The following is a 21,667-nucleotide window of genomic DNA, read 5'->3' as shown; positions in this document are numbered from 1 at the left end:
AACTTTCAAACCTGCTTCCCTCAAAAGCAATAACATTTCCCTCACATCACTCACATGTTCCTCCATAGAGGCTGATCCAATCAAAATGTCATCAACATATGAAATTACTCTTTCAGGTTTTGAAAACTTATCAATCACTTCTTTCATATGTGAGTGAAATATTGCTGCACTGTCTTTGTACCCTTGCGGAAGAACTGTCCAATAATATTGAAAGCCTGCCCAGCTGAAGGCTGTTTTGTATTCACACGTTGGGTCAAGGGGTAAATTCCAATAACTGTTACTGATATCAATGATTTAATCTAACGTTAAATCAGTTAAAAATCGGCAGGAAGGGGCATGGGGGGCTCGGAACCCCTAACAATGACTGGTAGAAGGTGACACAGCACTTTCCATTCCTATTGCTGCTACCTTGACCCCTCCTGCTTTTATTCTTTCCATTTCTTCCTTTATCTTGTATAGCTCCTCCTGCAAACAATCTCTCTCACTTCTTATTTCACTAAACGGCACCCAAGGCTGTTTACTAGGCTTCTCTCTGGGTTCTGGCCTTCTATAACTACCTGTATTGTTATAAGATCTTCCTCTCCATGACCCATAGTCCTCTCTATTTTGCTGTCCCTCGACTCTAAAAACTCTAGCTGCATCAACCGCAAGACTGTCTTCTCGACACCTTCTCCTCCACAAATTATCCGCTCTTAACAAAATATCATTATAATCACTAGGATCAGGTGTAACAGATAAAATGCCTTCCCTGACATCATCATCCACTGCTTCCAATAACATTGACCTATGAACCAGACCACCACGTTCAAAACCAGGATTCCCAGTCATCACATATTCCATCACACTGCTAATTCTATCTGCAAGTTCATACGGGCATTCATACTTCATTTGCTTAATTTTTCCTGACAAGGACACATTTGTTGTCACACCATACAATGCTTTCAATAATTCCCTTAAAACATCCTTAGTTTTATGACGCTGGCCACAATTTTGCAAGATCCGTGCCCACAATCCATTGCCTACACTTTTCTGCAAAATTCTAGCTAGGTCCTCCACATTCAAGTTGTATGTGTCTCTGACTCTCTGCAAATCACAAAACCATTTCATGAACCTATTTACATCATAGCGGGGTACCTGACCTACCTCTCTTATAATAGCTTCCATCTCCTGTGGCTTTAATTGTTTTGTGACCAATTTAATTTCACTTGTATCGTCAGTGTTCTATACAGTTGTTGTAGTGGTAGGAGCTGCTGGTATGCAAGGGGCTGCATGTAACTCACCCCAGGGATATATTGGCTTATAATCTTTGGTATCAAGCTGTATTTTAGAAGTATCATTTTGATGCTTGTAACTTGATTTTTCTGCCAATTTATCAAAAGCAATGTTCGCAGCATGTTTACACTCAACAATTTGTATTTTCACTGACAATTCCTCATTTACCCAACTTAAATCATCACAAAATTTTGCCTTCTCAATCAGTGCCTCCCCAGTAGTGATGGCATGTAACCTGAGATCTGACATCCTCTCATTGAACCCTTTTTCCATAACCTCATAGCTCTGAGTATGTTCTAGGATTTTCTGCTTTTTCCCTTTAATCTCTTCTATTAATTCTGTACAACAAGACAGTAGTCCCTGAATAATGATACCCTTAAGTTTCTTTTCTTTTGTTTTCTTATCAAAGACACTATCAGATAAAAAACATTTCATTAAATCCCATGACTGTCTACATTCTTGGGGAATTTCATAAGGCCCCCCATGACTTTTTATATAATTTAACAGCCATATATTCACATTCTCTCCTTTAGGGCTATTGTCACCACCAGACGAAGCCAAAGCCATTGTAAAAAAAAAAAATACAATGAGAGAGAAGAAGAAAAAAAACTATTTAAAAAAATATAATAATAATGAATAAGGCACACTTACCAATTGTTAGGTTTCTTGGAACTTCCTTCCTGGGTCCTCACGGTCTTCTGTCACCTCACAGATTGTGAGATCCAGTCTCCAGAAAATAGTTCTAGGCTTTCAAACTTGTTAAATTTTGTAGATCAGACTCTTGGTTCTTCATCAGGAATTGTTGTCATCACTGGCTCCTGTTACTAAGTCCTGAAAATGCGCTTCTGGTCACTTGAACGGCACCAATGTAGCGAACTCAAACTTTAGTGTATAGCGATGTTTCATACTTATCAGTACCATTATTGTTGAATTTTACGTCATTTAACATTCCAGAGAGTTGCCCAAAATCAATGGGATTATGGTTTAAAACGGTCTTTCAAACACATATAAACATATTTTGGGATGCTACACAAGGGCTTCATTTTAAGAAGGTCTCAAAGAGGGATCTGGGTACTGATATCATATCAGGCCTCAGTTTGGGTAGTTCAATTTGGAATAGGGTTGATATAGACAGCCTAAATATAAGAGGACTACATTTTGTGGGTGGATTAGAAAAAACAAGATGCGCTATACAAAAAAGAAAAAAATTCTAAAGGTCATAACATAGATCAGTGTCCATAGATGATCTAAAACGTGAAAAAAGTCCTGATCCCCAGTGCAGTGAAGAAAAAAGAAGAAACAGTCCATAAGTGTTGATCAAAGGCTGTGGTGACGATCCAATAGATAGAAAAACCTCCACCATAAATCAATATGTCTGCTTACCAGATATCCAGCGGTCTCTTAATTAAAAGAAGACCCCAGAAGGCGTGTGGGTAAACACTATGGTAGTTGGAATGTAGAAAGGCTGAATATCATGTACACCTCCGTCTCAAGCCAATGGATGGAAAATTGGGATCCTGATTATCATGGAAGACACATAAGGGCCACAATAGTGTAATAACGTAGGTAACATTTATTAAAAAGAAGAAAAAAACGCACTTACATATAAACGGTATAAAATAGGCATGTCAAATTTGGAGCTCCGGCCGGAAGCCAACCGAAAAGACCCGTCCAAGTAGGTAGGGAAAGGTGCAGTCAACGGGGGGTGATCCGATACGACACTCGTTACGCCCGACCGGTTTCGCGAAAACTCGCTTCCTCATGGGGCACGTAATTACAGCAGATACTGCTTAAAGGGGGAAGAGTGGATTTAAACGCTCTAGCTGAAATGAAAGTAGATATTCAGAACATTCACACCATTGCTGCAGATTTGCAGAACATTCAAATGTCGGTGAATGCACTGAATAAAACACTTCAAACCAATAATGTATCCAAGTCTATAGTTTGTGGTATCATAGGAAACTTGCTGAGTGAACACCTGAGCCTAGGGCTTAGAGAAATCAAACAAGGAGACTGGCCAAGGATAATGAACCCAACCTTATTATTCCATCTTATCAAAGACAGTGGTGTTACTTGTAGGAACTTTGCCCTTGCCAAAGTAAGGAGCCTGGATACTCTTTGCAATAAAGATCGCCTTGGAAAGCAAGAAATACCTCTGACCGTTGACATCCCTACATGGTCAACAGCACCCTTACCCGTATACAAGATGATCGTTCTTGGTGAGGTGGAAGTGAGAAATGGCACTAATAAACTGAAACAACTGCTACCGCAAAGCAGACTTGTCGTCAAGGACAACCAAGTGTGGAAAACCATGGATCCCAACTGCTGTACCAGACGTGCCCAGGCCTGGCTTTGTTCCTGTTCTTTTGAGCGGCTGGAGTACATAGATGGCTGTGCTGCTACACACTCTGGAAACTGCATGGTTCAATTGCAAAAATTTGAACCGGCCTGGAAGAGAATTATTCATGGAGAGGACTCGAGGGTCTGTGCATTAGGGGTTCCCTCATTCACTTGGCAGAAACAAGTTCAGTGCCGGACACCTATCACAGGCTGGTGTGTGAACCTCACAGATGGACTGTTAACAATTGAAGAGGAAGACATTCGAGCTAATATCCAGATGAATCAAGTATCTATGGACATTGAGCAAACTGATCTTGGCAAATGGGACTCTATGATTTCTCCTTTATTTAAGAAAATACCACCACTTACAGTTGAATTGGATACATTATTTAGGGATAGTAGGAAAATTATAGAATTACAAGATCTGGTGAAGGAAAACCTCATCAGTTCTAATAAAATTACTAAGGAATTTCAGGAGCCTTGGTGGAGCATACCCAATAACACTTTTACTCACCCGCTACTGAGAACTCTTTCCATAATTTTTGTGTTTATTCAATTCGTATTAATATGTTTTTTGTTTGGTTTATATTGTTGTGGTAGGAGGCAATTAAGAATAATTCAGAAAAGTAAGGAAAACCTAGAGATGGCTTCAATCTTAAGAGCCAGGGATGTCTGAGCAGTTTGGTTGTGAATAGTGTTGAGCAGAATATGCCATATTCGATATCGCGATATATCTCGAATATATATTCGAATATTCGAGATATATTCGCTAAATTCGAATATTCGTGATATTTTATCGAAATTAAATGATTGCGATTTTTCGCTATTGCGAATGCGAAAATAATTGCGAATTTTTAATAACTGCGGTAGGAGCACTCTGATTGGCTCACAATATTCTTGATATTTTGTCGAAATTTCGCAAAATGCGAATGCGATATTGATGGCGAAATTTCGACAACAGCGCTAGGAGCACTCTGATTGGCTCAGAATATTCGTGATATTTTACAATACAAAATAATTGTGAATATTCGGCAAATGCGGAAGGAGCACTCTGATTGGCTCAGAATATTCTTGATATTTTATCGAAATTTCGCAAAATGCGAATGCGATATTTATTGCGCAATTTCGACAAATGCTGGAGGAGCGCTCTGATTGGCTCAGAATATTCGTGATATTTTATCGAAATTTCGCAAAATGCGATATTTATTGCGCAATTTCGACAAATGCTGGAGGAGCGCTCTGATTGGCTCAGAATATTCGTGATATTTTATCGAAATTTCGCAAAATGCGAATGCGATATTTATTGCGCAATTTCGAAAAATGCTGTAGGAGCACTCTGATTGGCTCAGAATATTCGTTATATTTTATCGAAATTTCGCAATATTGCGAATGCGATGATTATTGCGGAATTTCCCCAAATGCTGTAGGAGCGCTCTGATTGGCTCATTCTGAAATCGAATATTCGAGATATTTTAGCGCAATTTCACAAAATGCGAATGCGAAATTGTTTGCAGATATTTCGAAAACTGCTGTAGGAGCACTCTGAAATAGAATATTTGTGATATTTTATCAAAAAAATATTGCGATTGCGATTTTTCGATCGCGCATGCGCAATCGCGCGAACAACACGCGCCCAACACGCGACCATTTCCTGGACCCTTGCCAGTTTCCAACTTTATGATCGCATCGCAATCGAAGAGCAAGATGGTTGGAAGTAATTTCACTGTATCTGAGGAAAAGATGATGATTTGTGTAAGTATTTTGACCACTGTTATTTCATTATCTTCAACTGCATTTTAGTCTAGTTTAAAAGTTAGTATATATGATCAGATATTAGTATTTCACAAACAATGTGTCTCCTGCTTTTACAAAACTACAAGTCCCAGCATGCCTGGACAGCTGCAGACACCCTGGTTGGTAAATGTGTATTTAGGCACTTTTCCTTGTTATTTAGCATAATGAATTTAACATTTTTTTGGACATAGGACGTATGCGAACGTCCTGACTTCAGGGTCCTCAAGGCCCAAGGACGTTCGAATACATATTGCCCTTTAGATGTTGCAGAACTACAACTTCCAGCATGCCTGGGAATGCTGGCACTTCTAGTATTGTAAGTTCTGCAGGCCCACATTTTTCAGGCCTTTATGCACGGGTCTCTAAACTGTGGCACCCTAGATGCAGCAAAAGTAAAATTCTTAGCATGCACTGACAGACCGTGGCTGATGGGAGTAGTAGTTTTGCAACAGCTGGAGGTGGACTGGTCTTGAAACCCTGAGTTAGGTAACAAACCCGTAGTGTTTTGCAACCATTCTGCCTCCAGCTGTTTTTTTTCTGTTGAAAAGCCTGTGGCGTGCAAAACACAACCCAAAAACTCCACCCGGTGCAGGGAAAAATGTGCACACACCTAAAGAGTGACATCACAAAAAAATGCGACGGGTGCATACGTCAGTGGTCCTCCGAAAAGGTCCCGTCTCTGACCCCCCGGGGCGTTAGGCTCCTGACAGGGAAACGAGTTACTGTGGTCCATACAGCTGAAGCCATATGGACCCATCTCGGTCCAAGCAGCCGAAGCCACAAGGACCCAACATCCTCGGAGGGACTGCCGAAACAGAACCCTCCTCGGTGAGGCTCCCCCTAAGGGAGACCCCATGAGAGCCGGTGAACCTAACCAGAAGGCCGAGTCTACCAACTCCCAAGACTTTCAGAGACCGGCCCGAGGACCAGCACCCTACTCGCCACACAAAGTGCAAGCACCAAAACAAAAAGAGTGACAAACAAAACAGAACACGGGGAAAAATAATAAAAGAAAGTGGGGAAAAGGAAGATGGGAGGGAGAGTGAGGAAAGTGACCAATGTGAAATAATTCTGCCTCCAGCTGTTGCAAAACTAAAACTCCCTGCATGCAACTGGCTGCAATTACCCCCCCCCCTCTCCCCCAATGTGAATTTACAGGGTACATTCACATGGGCTGTGGCTTACAGTGTGCTTCTAGCTGAAGCAAATTCGGCGCTGCAGCTCAAACCCTCAGCGGGAAACTACTGTGAACCCCATGCCTCCCCGTTATTACCGGACAGCCATTAACTGTCCAGGCATGCTGGGAGTTAAAGTATAATTGTTGTACAGCTGGTGACGGATGAGCTACATGGTGTATCAGAGCATGCTGGTAGTTGTAGTTGTTAAATAACATCAACTCCATTATTTATTCTAAATTAATTCATCAAAAAGTCAAAAGAAACAAACATATTCTTGTTCCTATATAAAGATAGGGATGAAAAAAAATAATCTATTGTACAGGCCCATTATCAGTGTCCAAAAAAAATTATAGCGGTCAGATGAATAGCAACGCATATCTCCCCTATACGTGTATCCTGTGTTGTTAATCATATATACATAATTATGCAAATCATAATGGCTGCTATATTTATGCAAAAAAGGCGGAGACCGAAATGGCAGGATATAAAATGTGTCATGTTACCCCTGTCATTGATTAATAAGGCGAGAATGCTTCCAATTGTTGAATACCATACATTTACGTCATATATCCATAAGGCTGTCAACAAAAGTATTACAATATACTTTGTTCTTCATCTTGCAGAAGTTCCTGGAAACAGGGTATGATGAGCTGAAGAGGCAGCAAGAAAAACAGGCAGTTGTAAGCTCCCTAATTGAGGAACTACGCGCCCAAAACGGCGAAGCACCCAGTCGCATGACGATTCTCAAAAAGTGGTCCGACCTGAAGAGGCGCCAGATGAACCGGGTCAGGCGTATCCGGAATAAATATCATCCAGGTAAGTTATTGGTCACAGTTATGTTTTTTTTTCCTAAAGTGTATTTTGTGCGTGTACTCGAGAGAGGAGCAGGACTGCAGGAGTTGGGAGTAGGCAGGCCTCCCCCAGAGGTAATCTGCCACCTTTCTCCATGCCCCGGGTGGCAATGGCGGGTGTGAGGGGGTCCTCCCACACAGACCGTCCTACCTGCTCCGCTTCGAAGCCCAACGGGGCAGAGGGACTCCCTATAAGGGAGTGAGAGGATTTGCCCGCTCAACCAGCCCCGTTAGTCCTTCGCCTCTCTTTTTAGAGACCGCGTGGTCAGAGTGCGTGCATGTTAACCCAATTGCGAGTGCGTGTGTAAGTGTGGTGGTTTTTGTGGGAGGGAGGTGGGCGTACTAAGCGCAGGCTTACCTCGCATAGCACACCCACCGGGGGCCGGGCTGAGACCACCAAACTCAATTCACATGTAGCCGAGAGCGGGATCCGAACCCCTAGCTGCAGAGGTGAATGGCTTGTCAGCGCAGTGGCAATCGCGTTGAGCCACCGCAGCTCCTTTGGTGACAGTTATGTAAGGTCATATGTAATTAATGTAAGGTCAGATGTTGTTAACCAAGACGCCATGTTGTTGTAACATATATCACCACCAGCCAAGGTATTCATAGTACTGTTGGAAAAAGACATGGGACAGCAGACAGGAACACAGAAGTTATGTGGGAACATACTTTTCCCATTGCTTTGCATGGGACTTTAAACAAAAACCCCGACCCTCACCAATGGGGGTAGTTAAGGGATAAATTAACGATCCTATACTTTAAGTGGACGTATAGGTAACATGTGACCAAGTGTTATCGAAATATCTACAGCTGTTATGAAGTAACATGTATTTCCCATAGAGTTGAATGGGACTTTAAAGAAAAACCCTGACCAAGGCAAATGGGGGTGGGTAAGGGTTAAACCACCTATCCTATGTTTGTGGCTGACATATAAGTAACCTGTGTGCCAAGTTTCATGTAAATATCTTTAGCCGTTTGGACGTGATGGTGGAACATACATACATACATGCACACACACGTTGAGTTTTATATATATAGATTCCCACTAAATTCCTGTGTTAGGCGTGGGGTTGTTATAGTAATCCCGTGTACTCCATCAAGCCCTTTTTTTAACATGAGATCGTCTGAACAAAACAAAGGAGACAAAAACAGCTCATTTTACCATGGTGGCAGCCCAGCTCACGCTCAGTCCCCTGTAGTGCCCACAAGACCCTTTAATATAACATTGTCCCATTGGTTAACTGTCTATATAAATTAATTTGTATTCATATACAATACAGCAGAGTACACAGAATTTGCATACGTCATTAGAAAACATTTTTATAATATATGAACATTGTGTTATTATAGGAGCTCCGCTACCAACTGTGCGCCCCAAGCGCACAAGGCGACAGGCCACAGAGGAGGAGCAGGAGGAGGATGTGGAAGAGGAGGAGAGGGATGAGGAGGAGCAGCCAGGGCCATCCACATCACCACCCCCAGCTCCTGTGGAGGAGCAAGAGGAGGAGCTGCACCCCCCCCCCCCGAAACTTCTGGTGGAGTAGTGGGTGACGAGGAAGAGGAGCAGGATGAGACGGTTAATTTTACCATCAATCAGGAGGGTAAATATGTGCACAGAGATTAATAAAATTTCAACAATAAAATGTAGCTCTAAAAATGGACAGCATTTAAAGCAGGGCTGTGGAGTCGGTAGATACATTTTCCGACTCCGACTCCTCAGTTTTATGTACTTCAGACTCCGACTCCCCGACCCCCCGACTCCGACTCCTCTGTATTAATATGCAAATGTATTTTATAGATTCCTTGAGGGAAAGAAACGCAACCTACCACGGGACTACTGGCTGGGAAGCCAACAGTCTACTGTATTGCACAGTTTAAGCAAAAGACAAACACAATGAAAACAATCAAGTGACTGGATAGTAGCAGCAGGCATAAACATCAGGAACAGGATCTTTACCAGTTCAAAAATACAGACCACATTATTTGGCTGTTTTAGAACAAAAACAAAGCTTATCTATAATGAACCAAAAACAAAATCTGAAAAACCTAGAAATGGTTTATATTAATCTTGAAATGTAGTTCTAGGCTTAGCAAATGCAAATAAATGCAATGTAGAGTTCTAAGGAAGAGAATTGCCTCTGCCAGATCCTCTTTCATAGAGTCTCTTAAGTCCGACTTTATTATTTTTAGGGCTGAAAATAATCTTTCGTAACGGTCTTTGAAATCCAAATGTTTTTTTCTTATATCCTAACAGTTATAAAAAAGCTCAAGGGGAAACAAGCTGCCCTGAAAAATATGACGCAGAGAATACTGGCAAATGAGCAGCAGATTCTTTTTTTTACGCGCCAAAATCAGCAGCTGGTGCAACAAATGGCGAAAACCATAGATGAGGTGACAGAGCTTCAGAAGTTCATGTCTTAATTTTTTTGTTTTTTTTGTTTTAATAAAAAATGTTATATTTTGCAAAGGTTTCATTTCTTATTGAAATTGTTAGTTTTTTAAACACATCTAACTTCACATCTAACACATCAACATCAACATCAACACATCTAGCTTAATAATAACCGAAAACATTTTATAGTATTACTAGCTGAATACCCGGCGTTGCCCGGTCTTCCTATCTTAACCTTTTGGGGAGGAAAATCATAGTAATATAAATATACCCATCTTTTATATAAGGGTGTTGGTAAGGGTTAATTTAACTGTTATATATTTTTATTTGGCATATAAGTAATATGTATAGCAGGTATTATTGAAATATCTCTAGGCGTACAGAAGTTATGTGGGAACATACATTTCCCATTGATTTGCATGGGACTTTAAAGAAAAACCCCGACCCTCACAAATGGGGGTAGTTAAGGGATAAATTAACTATCAGTGGTATCAGTGAACAGAAGTGGTAATAGGAGTATATAGAGTGGGAAATAACTTTTTACATAGGTGTCTTGACTGAGCAGCAGCAGCAGTAGTAGTAGTAGTAGATACAGAGTCATATCACTTGGGCAGGAGGTGCCATGATGAACAGCAGTGGTAATAGGAGTATATAGAGTGTGAAATAACTGCTGACATAGGTGTCTTGACTGAGCAGCAGCAGTAGTAGTATTAGCAGTAGTAGTTGATACAGAGTCATATCACTTGGGCAGGAGGTGCCATGATGAACAGCAGTGGTAAAAGGAGTATATAGAGTGGGAAATAACTGCTGACATAGGTGTCTTGACTGAGCAGCAGCAGTAGTAGTATTAGCAGTAGTAGTTGATACAGAGTCATATCACTTGGGCAGGAGGTGCCATGATGAACAGCAGTGGTAATAGGAGTATATAGAGTGGGAAATAACTGCTGACATAGGTGTCTTGACTGAGCAGCAGCAGTAGTAGTATTAGCAGTAGTAGTTGATACAGAGTCATATCACTTGGGCAGGAGGTGCCATGATGAACAGCAGTGGTAATAGGAGTATATAGAGTGGGAAATAACTGCTGACATAGGTGTCTTGACTGAGCAGCAGCAGTAGTAGTATTAGCAGTAGTAGTTGATACAGAGTCATATCACTTAGGCAGGAGGTGCCATGATGAACAGCAGTGGTAATAGGAGTATATAGAGTGGGAAATAACTGCTGACATAGGTGTCTTGACTGAGCAGCAGCAGTAGTAGTATTAGCAGTAGTAGTTGATACAGAGTCATATCACTTGGGCAGGAGGTGCCATGATGAACAGCAGTGGTAATAGGAGTATATAGAGTGGGAAATAACTGCTGACATAGGTGTCTTGACTGAGCAGCAGCAGTAGTAGTATTAGCAGTAGTAGTTGATACAGAGTCATATCACTTGGGCAGGAGGTGCCATGATGAACAGCAGTGGTAATAGGAGTATATAGAGTGGGAAATAACTGCTGACATAGGTGTCTTGTCTGATCCAGAGGAGTCATGGGAGAAAGTCAGGTGGTCAGATGAGACCATAATATAACTTTTTGGTCATAATTTCACTAACCGTGTTCGGAGGAAGAAGAATGATGAGTACCATGCCAAGAACGCCATCCCTACTGTGAAGCATGGGGGTGGTAGCATCATGCTTTGGGGGTGTTTTTCTGCACATGGGACAGGGTGACTGCACTGTATTAAGGAGAGGATGACCGGGGCCATGTATTGCAAGATTTTGGGCAACAACCTCCTTCCCTGAGTTAGAGCTTTGAAGATGGGTCGAGGCTGGGTCTTCCAACATGACAATGACCCAAAGCACACAGCCAGGATAACCAAGGGGTGGCTCTGTAAGGAGCATATCAAGGTTCTGGCGTGGCCTAGCCAGTCTCCAGACCTAAACCCAATAGAGAATCTTTGGAGGGAGCTCAAACTCCGTGTTTCTCAGCGAGAGCCCAGAAACCTGACTGATGTAGAGAAGATCTGTGTGGAGGAGTGGGCCAAAATCCCTCCTCCAGTGTGTGCAAAGCTGGTGTAAAACTACAAGAAAGGTTTGACCGCTGTAATTGCAAAGAAAGCCTACTGTACCAAATATTAACATTGATTTTCTCAGGTGTTAAAATAGTTATATTCAGCACTGTAAATACATCAGGTCCGGGGCTCCATCAGGGAATACATGACAAGGGACCATTCAGCGCCCTGAACCGACGACGGGTGCCAGAAAGTCACCGCCGATCCAGGACTCATTCATCTTTATGAATGTGAGTCTGTCCACGGAGTCTGTGGACAGACGGGTCCTCTTGTCCGTGACCACCCCACCTGCCGCGCTGAATGTCCGCTCAGATAGTACGCTGGAGGGGGGGCAAGACAATAACTCCAGCGCATACTGAGCGAGCTTGCGGCAGGTGTCCAATCTGGCAACCCAGTACTCCATGGGGTCGTCGGTGCTCATACTGTCAGAAGCACCGACGGACGCCATGTAGTCTGCCACCATGTGGGCCAGCCGCTGGTGGTGACTGCTGCTGCTGCTGGTGCTGGTACTGGGTCGCTCGGTTTGGAAGAACATCCTCATCTCATCCATTAGGTCCCCTGCTCGGCTGCTGCTGGGTGCAGCCACCTGCTGGGTGAGATGAGGGGGGACAACTGGAGGCCGGGGAGTTGCCTGCTCCAACCGGCTGACAATGCCTGCCTGCAGTTCCTCCATCCGGTGCTGCCTCCGGCTGGCTGGGATGAACTGCTCCAGTTTCCCCTTGCACCTGGGATCCAAAAGGGTGGCCATCCAGAAATCATCCCTCGCCTTGATGGTCTTAACCCGGGGGTCCCTCCTGAGGCATCTCAGCATGTGGGCAGCCATGGGGAAGAGCACAGCCCGCTGTGACTCCTCACTGCTGCCCAGGTCAATGAGGTCCGACTCTTCATCCCTGAGGCGCTGCTGGTCACGCTCAGAGATGCCCAACCCCCGGACTATCGGTGCCCCCAACACCGGCTCTCCCTCCGGACCAGGCCCTGACTCCGGGATGACACCAGCAACCACCTCCTCCTCATCATCATCATCCTCCTCCTCCTCCTCGTCCTGGCCCTGGTCTCGGTGGAGCATTGCTGACTCCTCCTGCTCCACCAAGGCACTCTCCCCAGCTTCGAGCAGGCGATCTAGTGTCCTCTCCAGCATGAACACTATTGGCAGCACGTTATTGAGGCCGACATGCTCACTGCTGACCATCTTGGTCGCCTGCTCGAAGGAGGACAACACTTGGCAGACCTGGTGTATCTGCCCCCACTCCGCACAGGCGATGAAAGGGAGTTGTGGTGAAGCCCTCTCAGTGCGTAGGTCCATCAGGTACTCCCTCACCGCCCTTCGCTGCTCCCACAACCTCTTCAGGATGTGGAGGGTGGAGTTCCACCGCGTCACACTGTCCACAATCAGCCTGTGAAGGGGCAGACTGTAGTTCCGCTGCAACTCGGACAGGGACGCGGTAGCGGTTGGGGAGCGCCTGAAGTGGCTGGCAATCCTACGCGCCTTTGCCACAATGTCACTCAACCCGGAATAAGTGCGCAGGAACTTCTGCACCACCAGGTTGAGGACATGTGCCAGACAGGGCACGTGGGTCAGACTGCCAGCACTGAGGGCGGCGAGTAGGTTGCTGCCGTTATCGCAGACAACCATACCTGCCTGGAGCCTTCGGGGTGTCAGCCACTTCTGGACCTGAGCCTGAAGTGCTTTCAGCACTTCTTCTCCAGTGTGTCTCCGGTCCCCTAAACTAACAAGCTGGAGCACGGCCTGACAGCGCACGTGCCCCACACTTGAGTAGCTACGGGGGCGCTTGCTGGGAGGCTCAGCAGCTGCGGAGACAGTGGCTTGAGGGAGACCAGCAGTTCTCCCCTGGACACCCCGGGGCGGCACCACAAGATCGGTTGCCGCCGATCCCTCACCGACGCCTCGGAGGGAAACCCAATGGGCCGTGAAGCTGATGTAGCGCCCCTGCCCATGCCTGCTGGTCCAGCCATCCTTTGTCAGATGAACCCTGTCGCTGACAGCGTGATCCAGCGACAGGGTTACATTCTGCACAATGTGCTGGTGTAGGGCAGGGACACCAGTCCTGGCAAAGAAATGGCGGCTGGGGACACGCCATTGGGGTTGGGCCTGCTCCAACATCTGCCTGAAGGGGTTGCTGTCAACTATGTTGAAGGGCAGCAGATGTTGGGCAATAACCCTTGCCAGGAGCCCATTGAGGGAACGCACACGTCGGTCTCCAGGGGGGAAGGGAGTGGTGCGGTCAAAGGCGTCTGAAATCGACGCCTGGCGCCGGACGGCAGTGCGGGACACAGACGCGGAGGGTGCTGTGGAAGTAGAGGTCTGGCTGCCGGTACCAGTACCTCTACTAGAGGGAGCGGGGGGGCATGACCTGCTGGAAAGAGATAAAGATGTGGCAGGGGCTGCTGTACCCTGCTCACTTGTGGTGGTGGCGCTGCTACCACCACCACGCTTCATCTCGTCAAACACCCCCCAGTGGTTTATCCTCAGGTGCTGGTACCCACCCGAGCCAAACACTTCCCTCTCTTCACCCTCACTTTACAGATCCGGCAGATGGCCACGGTAGGGTTGTCTGCCACCAGGGTGAAGTAGTTCCAGACAGGTGACTTCAGCACCGCCCTCCTGTCAGATGGGGTGACGCTTACTTGCACCTGCTGGGACTCGGTGCGCACAGGTGGAGCTGCCTGCTGCTGCTGCTGCTGCTGCTGCTCCTCCTGACACCTCCTGCTGCCATCACCAGTGGAGACCCTGACGATGGTCTCCCTGGTGGTGACCTGGCGCACCGTTTCACCAGGGTGCCTACCTTCCCCGTCGTCACTGACGCAGTGAGCCGACGCGTCAGATGGCAACCATGATGGGTCACCCTCTTCGCCCCCAGAGATGTCAGACCAAGGGCTGAGATGTGTTGGTCTGAGGGAACCAACTGACATGGAGCCTCTAGCCTGGCTCCGCTGTCCCCTCACCCACGCCTGGGTCTGACTAGGTGCTGCTGTTTCCTGCACCAAAACAGCAGCACCAGTTTGAAGGGATGTCTCTGGGATACTGCCAGCAGGTATCCCATCCTCCTCATCCATCCCTTCAAAAAGGTCCTGACCATCAGGACAGAGCTGGAGGTCTGCCTAATGCATGGCCTCCCCCAAGATATCCCTCTCACTGTCGCTGTCGAACAGTAAGATGCTGGACTCTTGGGGGCTGGGGGGGGGGTACTACAGGCACCGGTGTAATGGTGGTACTACTGTGAGTCGGGACCGACGACTCAGTGGCACTGCTGTGCCCCATGTAGTCCACCACTACTTCAGCCTGAGATGAATTCGCAATATTCGTGAGCAACACTAGTTGTGAATCGATTCTAATTTGAACCGATTCAAGTGGGGGAATATGTAGTAGTATATGTTGTAATATATGGATATATATGTGTATATATATATATATATATATATATATATATATATATATATATATATATATATATATATATATATATATATATATAATCTGTATTAGATGAGTCTAACATATACAGGCCGGATTTCAAACCTGTGATTCAAAGAGACAGGGAGAGTCTCAAACCACTACTCAATCAGTTGAATTAGATTAAATTATAAGTCTAGTTTACACATCAGGCCTGTGATTGCATGTTTCAAGTCAAAAGACTATTGTCAAAAAAGGCAGAGACAGGATGGAGCCGTTTTTACATATCGAACCATTATTCAGATCACATGCAATCTAATTACTTATTAGAGGGGGGCTTATTAGTATGCAAGGATGCATACTAATTAGTGACTTCGGCTGAAGTCACATCCTGTCTTTTAGAGTGGCAGGTAAATATGTCCTGCTGTCTTTCAATTAAGAGACAACCAATCAAATTGCTCAGCTATTCAAAGGAAACAATATATAATGTTGGGAATTTCTGGTTATCAGTTAGAGAAGATACCCCCACGTATTCTCTGCATGAACATGTGAAGGCACAGATCTAGAAGGGATCAGAACATGTATTCTATAAAATGAGACTTTGACACTACATTACTTTGTTGGACTCTTGTATCATCTGTGGAATTTGGACTTTGTATGTTATTGGAAGTTCATTAAATTTTGCGTTCTCTGGAGAGCCTGGTGTGTCGCTGCGAAACAACGCAATTTATTGTCATTATACTAAACATCTAAGATATTAATTATCTGACCGGAGTACTGGACACTATACATGATCACTACATTTATTGGACAAATTAGATCACTACATCAATCTCTTCCCCTTCTGGGGCTGGGCTAGGTGGATGGCCCTGGGAACACATGCTAACAGACTCATCAACAAGAAGAAGAGACTGCTGCATGCTTTGGGGCTCAGACTGCTTGGCTGATTTGCAAGAGGGTGAGGTGAAAGACTGATGGTGGACATCGGCTGCAGGCGCCAACTCTGAACTTTCAGCACAAGACTTTTTGGAAAACAATGTGAAGGAACTGGAGGCACTGTCAGCAACCCAATCTACTACCGCCTGTTCTGCTCCTGGCCTCAACATTCGTAGAGCTGGATTAGGCCCGACCAAATACCGCTGCAGGCTCTGTCGGCTACTCGCACCTGAGAAAGGTGTTTCACTTGTGTAGCTGGCACAGATCGACCACATCCTCTCCCTGTAACAGGAGCTCCACCAGCAGCACCACGACCGCGGCCACGTCCCTTATTTGACGTTTTCCTCATATTGCTCAAATTTTGCCCTAATTTTGAGAAATTTTAAATACAAAAATAGTGTAATATGGTGAAATAGGCAGAGATTCACCTATATATTTCTCTACCTATAGCAAGAAGCAGGAACCTACCCCTAAAAAATGTACTGCACAGACAGTATATCACAGGGGACAGGTGGAGTGCTGGTGAAATAGGCAGAGATTCACCTATATATTTCTCTACCTATAGCAAGAAGCAGGAACCTACCCCTAAAAAATGTACTGCACAGACAGTATATCACAGGGGACAGGTGTAGTGCTGGTGAAATAGGCAGAGATTCACCTATATATTTCTCTACCTTTAGCAAGAAGCAGGAACCTACCCCTAAAAAATGTACTGCACATACAGTATATCACAGGGGACAGGTGTAGTTCTGGTGAAATAGGCAGAGATTCACCTATATATTTCTCTACCTATAGCAAGAAGCAGGAACCTACCCCTAAAAAATGTACTGCACAGACAGTATATCACAGGGGACAGGTGTAGTGCTGGTGAAATAGGCAGAGATTCACCTATATATTTCTCTACCTATAGCAAGAAGCAGGAACCTACCCCTAAAAAATGTACTGCACAGACAGTATATCACAGGGGACAGGTGGAGTGCTGGTGAAATAGGCAGAGATTCACCTATATATTTCTCTACCTATAGCAAGAAGCAGGAACCTACCCCTAAAAAATATACTGCACAGACAGTATATCACAGGGGACAGGTGGAGTGCTGGTGAAATAGGCAGAGATTCACCTATATATTTCTGTACCTATAGCAAGAAGCAGGAACCCAGCCCTAAACAATGTACTGCACAGACAGTATATCACAGGGGACAGGTAGAGTGCTGGTGAAATAGGCAGAGATTCACCTATATATTTCTCTACCTATAGCAAGTAGCAGGAACCCAGCCCTAAACAATGTACTGCACAGACAGTATATCACAGGGGAAAGGTGCAGTGCTGTTGAAATATACAGAGTCACCTATAGATTGCTGTCCCTATAGGAAATATCTGGAACCTGTCCCTGAACTATGTACTGGACACACACACACAGTATATCACAGGTGGTGGCAGGTGCAGTGCTGTTGAAATATACCGAGTCACCGAGTCATTGCTATCCCTATATGAAAATTTCTGGAACCTGTCCCTGAACTATGTACTGGACACACACAGTATATCACAGGTGCACAGGTGGTGGCAGGTGCAGTTGAAATATACAGAGTCACCTATAGATTGCTGTCCCTATAGGAAATATCTGGAACCTGTCCCTGAACTATGTGCTGGACACACACTGTCAGGGCACAGACCTTTTGCGGTCACTTTCCCCAGTTGGTTCTGGATGGAGTTGAACCTGGGATCTCGCCGTTTCAGGTCCAGCTCTTTGTCTTTGAGCCACTGCTCAGTGCTATCCTGTGTGCTATCCATTTGAGCCTGGTGCTGTACCTGTACTTTCTGTGGACCAATCAGTGGCCAGTGCGGCCTATTTAAGCCAGCCCCTTCCCCTCTGCTAATTGCTGGTTCGTCGTCAGCTTCTGACCGTATCCTGTTTCCTGGAAACCTTACCTTGTGGATTGCTTCCCGACTCAGCAATCTCCTGGAACTTTTGTACTTGGCTTGTCTCACCTACTTTGCTTGAACTCTCCTGACCTGACCTTTTGGCTTGTGACTTGGACCTGCTACCTTCTCTGCCCCCTGAACCTCGGCTTGTGTTTTGGAACGTTCCTAGTCTTCATCTGGACCTGATCCGTACCTGCATCCCTGACGTATCTTCGGTTATCTCCTGTCTCCGGCTGCAGTCCCGCTGAAGCTACTACATCTGCTGCTACTACCTGCAAGCACCGCTTCTTCGCTGGCACCTGTACCGCCTTGTGCTTCTGCCTCCTGTCTCAACCTCAGGGGACGGGCGCACTTGGTCGTAAAGGTGAGCCACCCTCTGCATATCGGTCTCGGTAAGTACTTGGGGCCAAATTCTCAAAAACCTGTGTAAATTTAGGATTATCTAACTTATGTCATTTAAGTTACGGCGCCCTATGTTGGTGTCGTAAGTACCGTATTCTCAGTGCATTTGCGCACAAAATTGCGCCATCCTTAACTTAAGTTTCAATGCGTAAGGCGTGGTTATGGCAAGTGGGAATGAAGTGGGCGTGCTTCATTGTAATGAGCCGTGACCCCATGCAAATGAAGTGCCGGCCATACTGCGCATGCGCGCACGAATCTGGACCTCACTGCGCATGTGCAGAACTTTGGTCAGCGCAATCAGTGAGATAGGTAAAAGGCCAAGCGTACTTAGTTTGAAGATCGCCCTGTGTCTAAATAGCCCCAGTCAAACAGACTTCAATTGCAAAAGTATTTCCCTGTGTTCCCTTCCTAAAGCAAGTTGCTTCTGCTTTGAACGTTTGTCAGTGTTTGTTGGTAAGATTTGTTTGTGAGAAAAGTGTTTGTGGAGTTGGAGGGTATAGTTGGTGTTTGTTTTTGCTAATTTGTTCTTTGTTTTGATTGTTTGCCTGTTTGTTTTTGATAAGTGTTTTTTTTTTGGTGTGTGATTGTTTTTTGTTTTCCTTTTTTGCCTGTTTGTTTTTGAATTTATAGTAGCTGTCTGTATATTTTTTTATTTTTGCTTGTTTTTATTTTCTTTGTTGTGTGTGTGTGTGTGTATTGTTGTTTGTTTTTTGGGTGAGTTCCCTGTTGCTGGGTGTTGTCTGTCATGGCTCCCAAGCGCAGGAAGCTAAATTTTACCCTGGCAGAGAAGCATATACTTGCTCAGGGCGTCATTAAATATGGGCGATTTCTCCATGGCCCTGAGAGCCACAACACCACCCCGGCCAGGAGGAAGGAGATCCTTCAAAAGATCACCGATCGGATCAATGCGGCGGGGGGGGGGGGGGGGGAGACCAGGACCATCGCTGGAGTTCAAAAAAAAATTAATGACTTGAGGAGCGTGTCCCGGAACAAGCTGGCAACGCTGCATGCCCATACCAGGGGCACTGGAGGAGGGGGACCCTGCCCAGTCAGGATGAGTGAGGAGGAATGGGCAGTGGCCCAGTGTTTCCACCCACAGCAGGTGGTGGGCCTGCCTGGCTTTGACAATGATCCTCTTATGAGGACAGGTAATTTTTTGGAATTTCTATCTGGTGATTAGCATGTGTGGGTGGGGGAAGGGAAGATGTGCCAAGTGTGTGGATCCAACAACCTGTGATTGTTTTGTGTCCTCCCCAGATGGCCAGGAGGTGGCAGCCCCATCAGCCCAGGAGGTGGCAGCCCCATCAGCCCAGGAGGTGGCAGCCCCATCAGCCCAGGAGGTGGCAGCCCCATCAGCCCAGGAGGTGGCAGCCCCATCAGCCCAGGAGGTGGCAGCCCCATCAGCCCAGGAGGTGGCAGCCCCATCAGCCCAGGAGGTTGCTGTGAAGGAATAATGGACTTTATAGGCACCAATGGTCAACATAGAATGTAAAAGAAGTTTTTTATTGATACAAGCCCAGAGCCCTGGGTAATTGAATCAACAATTACAATATAGAAAAACAATATTAAAAAACATATAATTGACTATATTAAAAACATTAGTAAGCATAGAATATCTCTAAAATGCTAATAACCCATAGGGGTTGTACAAAAACCACAGATAGTCCACATGGGACAACAACAACAGTTGGTGAACGAACGTAGGCTTCAATTTGTGTATTTTTATACATATGCTCTACATGTTTCGCATGTTACTGCTTCTTCGGGAGCTTAAAAAGAATATTTTCTGGAAGGAAAAACATAGACTATTATTGGTTTCAGATTTTAATTTAACATTGTATATTTTGTGAATCAAAATAAGTAGTGTTTCTTGTGCAAAAAAGCACCATAAAAAATGACTCAGTTTGCCAAGAGCCACCAAACCACCGGTGCAACCAAAGGGATCAAAGGTGAGGGAGGTGTAGGGACATGCCAGATACCCACATAGTTAGTCAGAGGTGTTAAGAAATAGCACCGTCCTCGCCAGAATAGAGAAAGTGGCGAGTAGTGACGGATATGCCTAGATAGTGCGGCAAGAAGAAGAAAATAGTATATATATATATACCTCAAATTAGCGGTGGTAATAGAGTCAGGGAAAGGTGATAGCGAAGCTCCACACATCACCAGTGAACAAGTGAGAGTGAACCATTTTGTGTGTATAGAGAGACGAGATAATATAATAATAAAAGAAGTAAAAAAGTAAAATAAACCTACCATCAGCAATGATAGGTAAGAAAAAATTGTTGTGTATATGTGTAAAAGTTCCAACGATATCTCTGGATCAATGTGGTAACAGTTTCCAGATAACAGAGTGGATAAAGGTGTAGTTTTTCGGACAAAGTTTGAACTGGGGTAGGGTCTGGTAAATAAAGAAATAGATAGTGCTAGTAAAAAATTATTATGGCTTGCGCAACATATAAATGCATATAGCAACCCGAATCAAAAAATATATATATAGATATACATACCCAAGTACAGGGTACAGTCAGTATAGGGCTGGTTCAAGGGTTAGGAAGCAGTGCACGATAATGTATATACACTGCACCTTTTTAAGTAAAAAAGGCAAATGCCCTTAGGGGTTAAATCCCCAAAGCAATTGTAAAAGACCGGACCAGACCGTTAGAACAGAACTGTAGTGGTATGAGATGGTATCTGTATGAGAGAGGATGAATAAACAAAAAATAGTCTAAATGAGGGCTGTTATAAACATAGCCAATAATGCCAGTCACCGCTACCAAAAGAAGAAGAAAGAGACCCATAAAAGAGTGCTTACCATGTCCAGGTACACCTGTTGTCTCACACGCACTGTCTATGGGAGCAAACGTGCAGCTTCCTGGGGATCCTGCTCCATTATAAGCCTGCATGTCTCCGATCACGTGAGCGGATGGGACTTCCGCATCACGTGTTCCGACCAGAGATCACGAGGGCCAATCCCCGGACAGCGCCAGCTCCATGGGCGTCAGATGACGCCTGCCAGAGCCAACGCAAATAACCGGGCCGGTCCTCGTGGAAGGGGAGGAGTATGAGAACACGCTCCGCCAATGGGATTAGGCGGGGCGTGTCGGACCGCCTAATCCCATTG

The 21,667-nt window shown here is 45.1% G+C and overlaps 1 protein-coding gene across 1 annotated transcript; it reads left to right on the top strand.

The window, feature by feature from the left end:
* The first annotated feature begins 403 nt into the window (after nt 1–403).
* Nucleotides 404–15,289, top strand: LOC120910966. The gene is made up of 2 exons (XM_040322506.1): nt 404–4,297; nt 15,213–15,289. The coding sequence occupies exon 1, from the start codon at nt 3,101–3,103 to the stop codon at nt 4,286–4,288; it is 1,188 nt and encodes a 395-aa protein (XP_040178440.1). The 5' UTR covers nt 404–3,100; the 3' UTR covers nt 4,289–4,297; nt 15,213–15,289.
* The last annotated feature ends 6,378 nt before the right edge of the window (nt 15,290–21,667 follow it).

This window comes from Rana temporaria, chromosome 1, assembly GCF_905171775.1.
Source record: "Rana temporaria chromosome 1, aRanTem1.1, whole genome shotgun sequence".
Lineage (NCBI taxonomy): Eukaryota > Metazoa > Chordata > Amphibia > Anura > Ranidae > Rana > Rana temporaria.
Note: the sequence above shows the minus strand (reverse complement) of the source record. Positions and strands in the feature narration are given on the sequence as shown.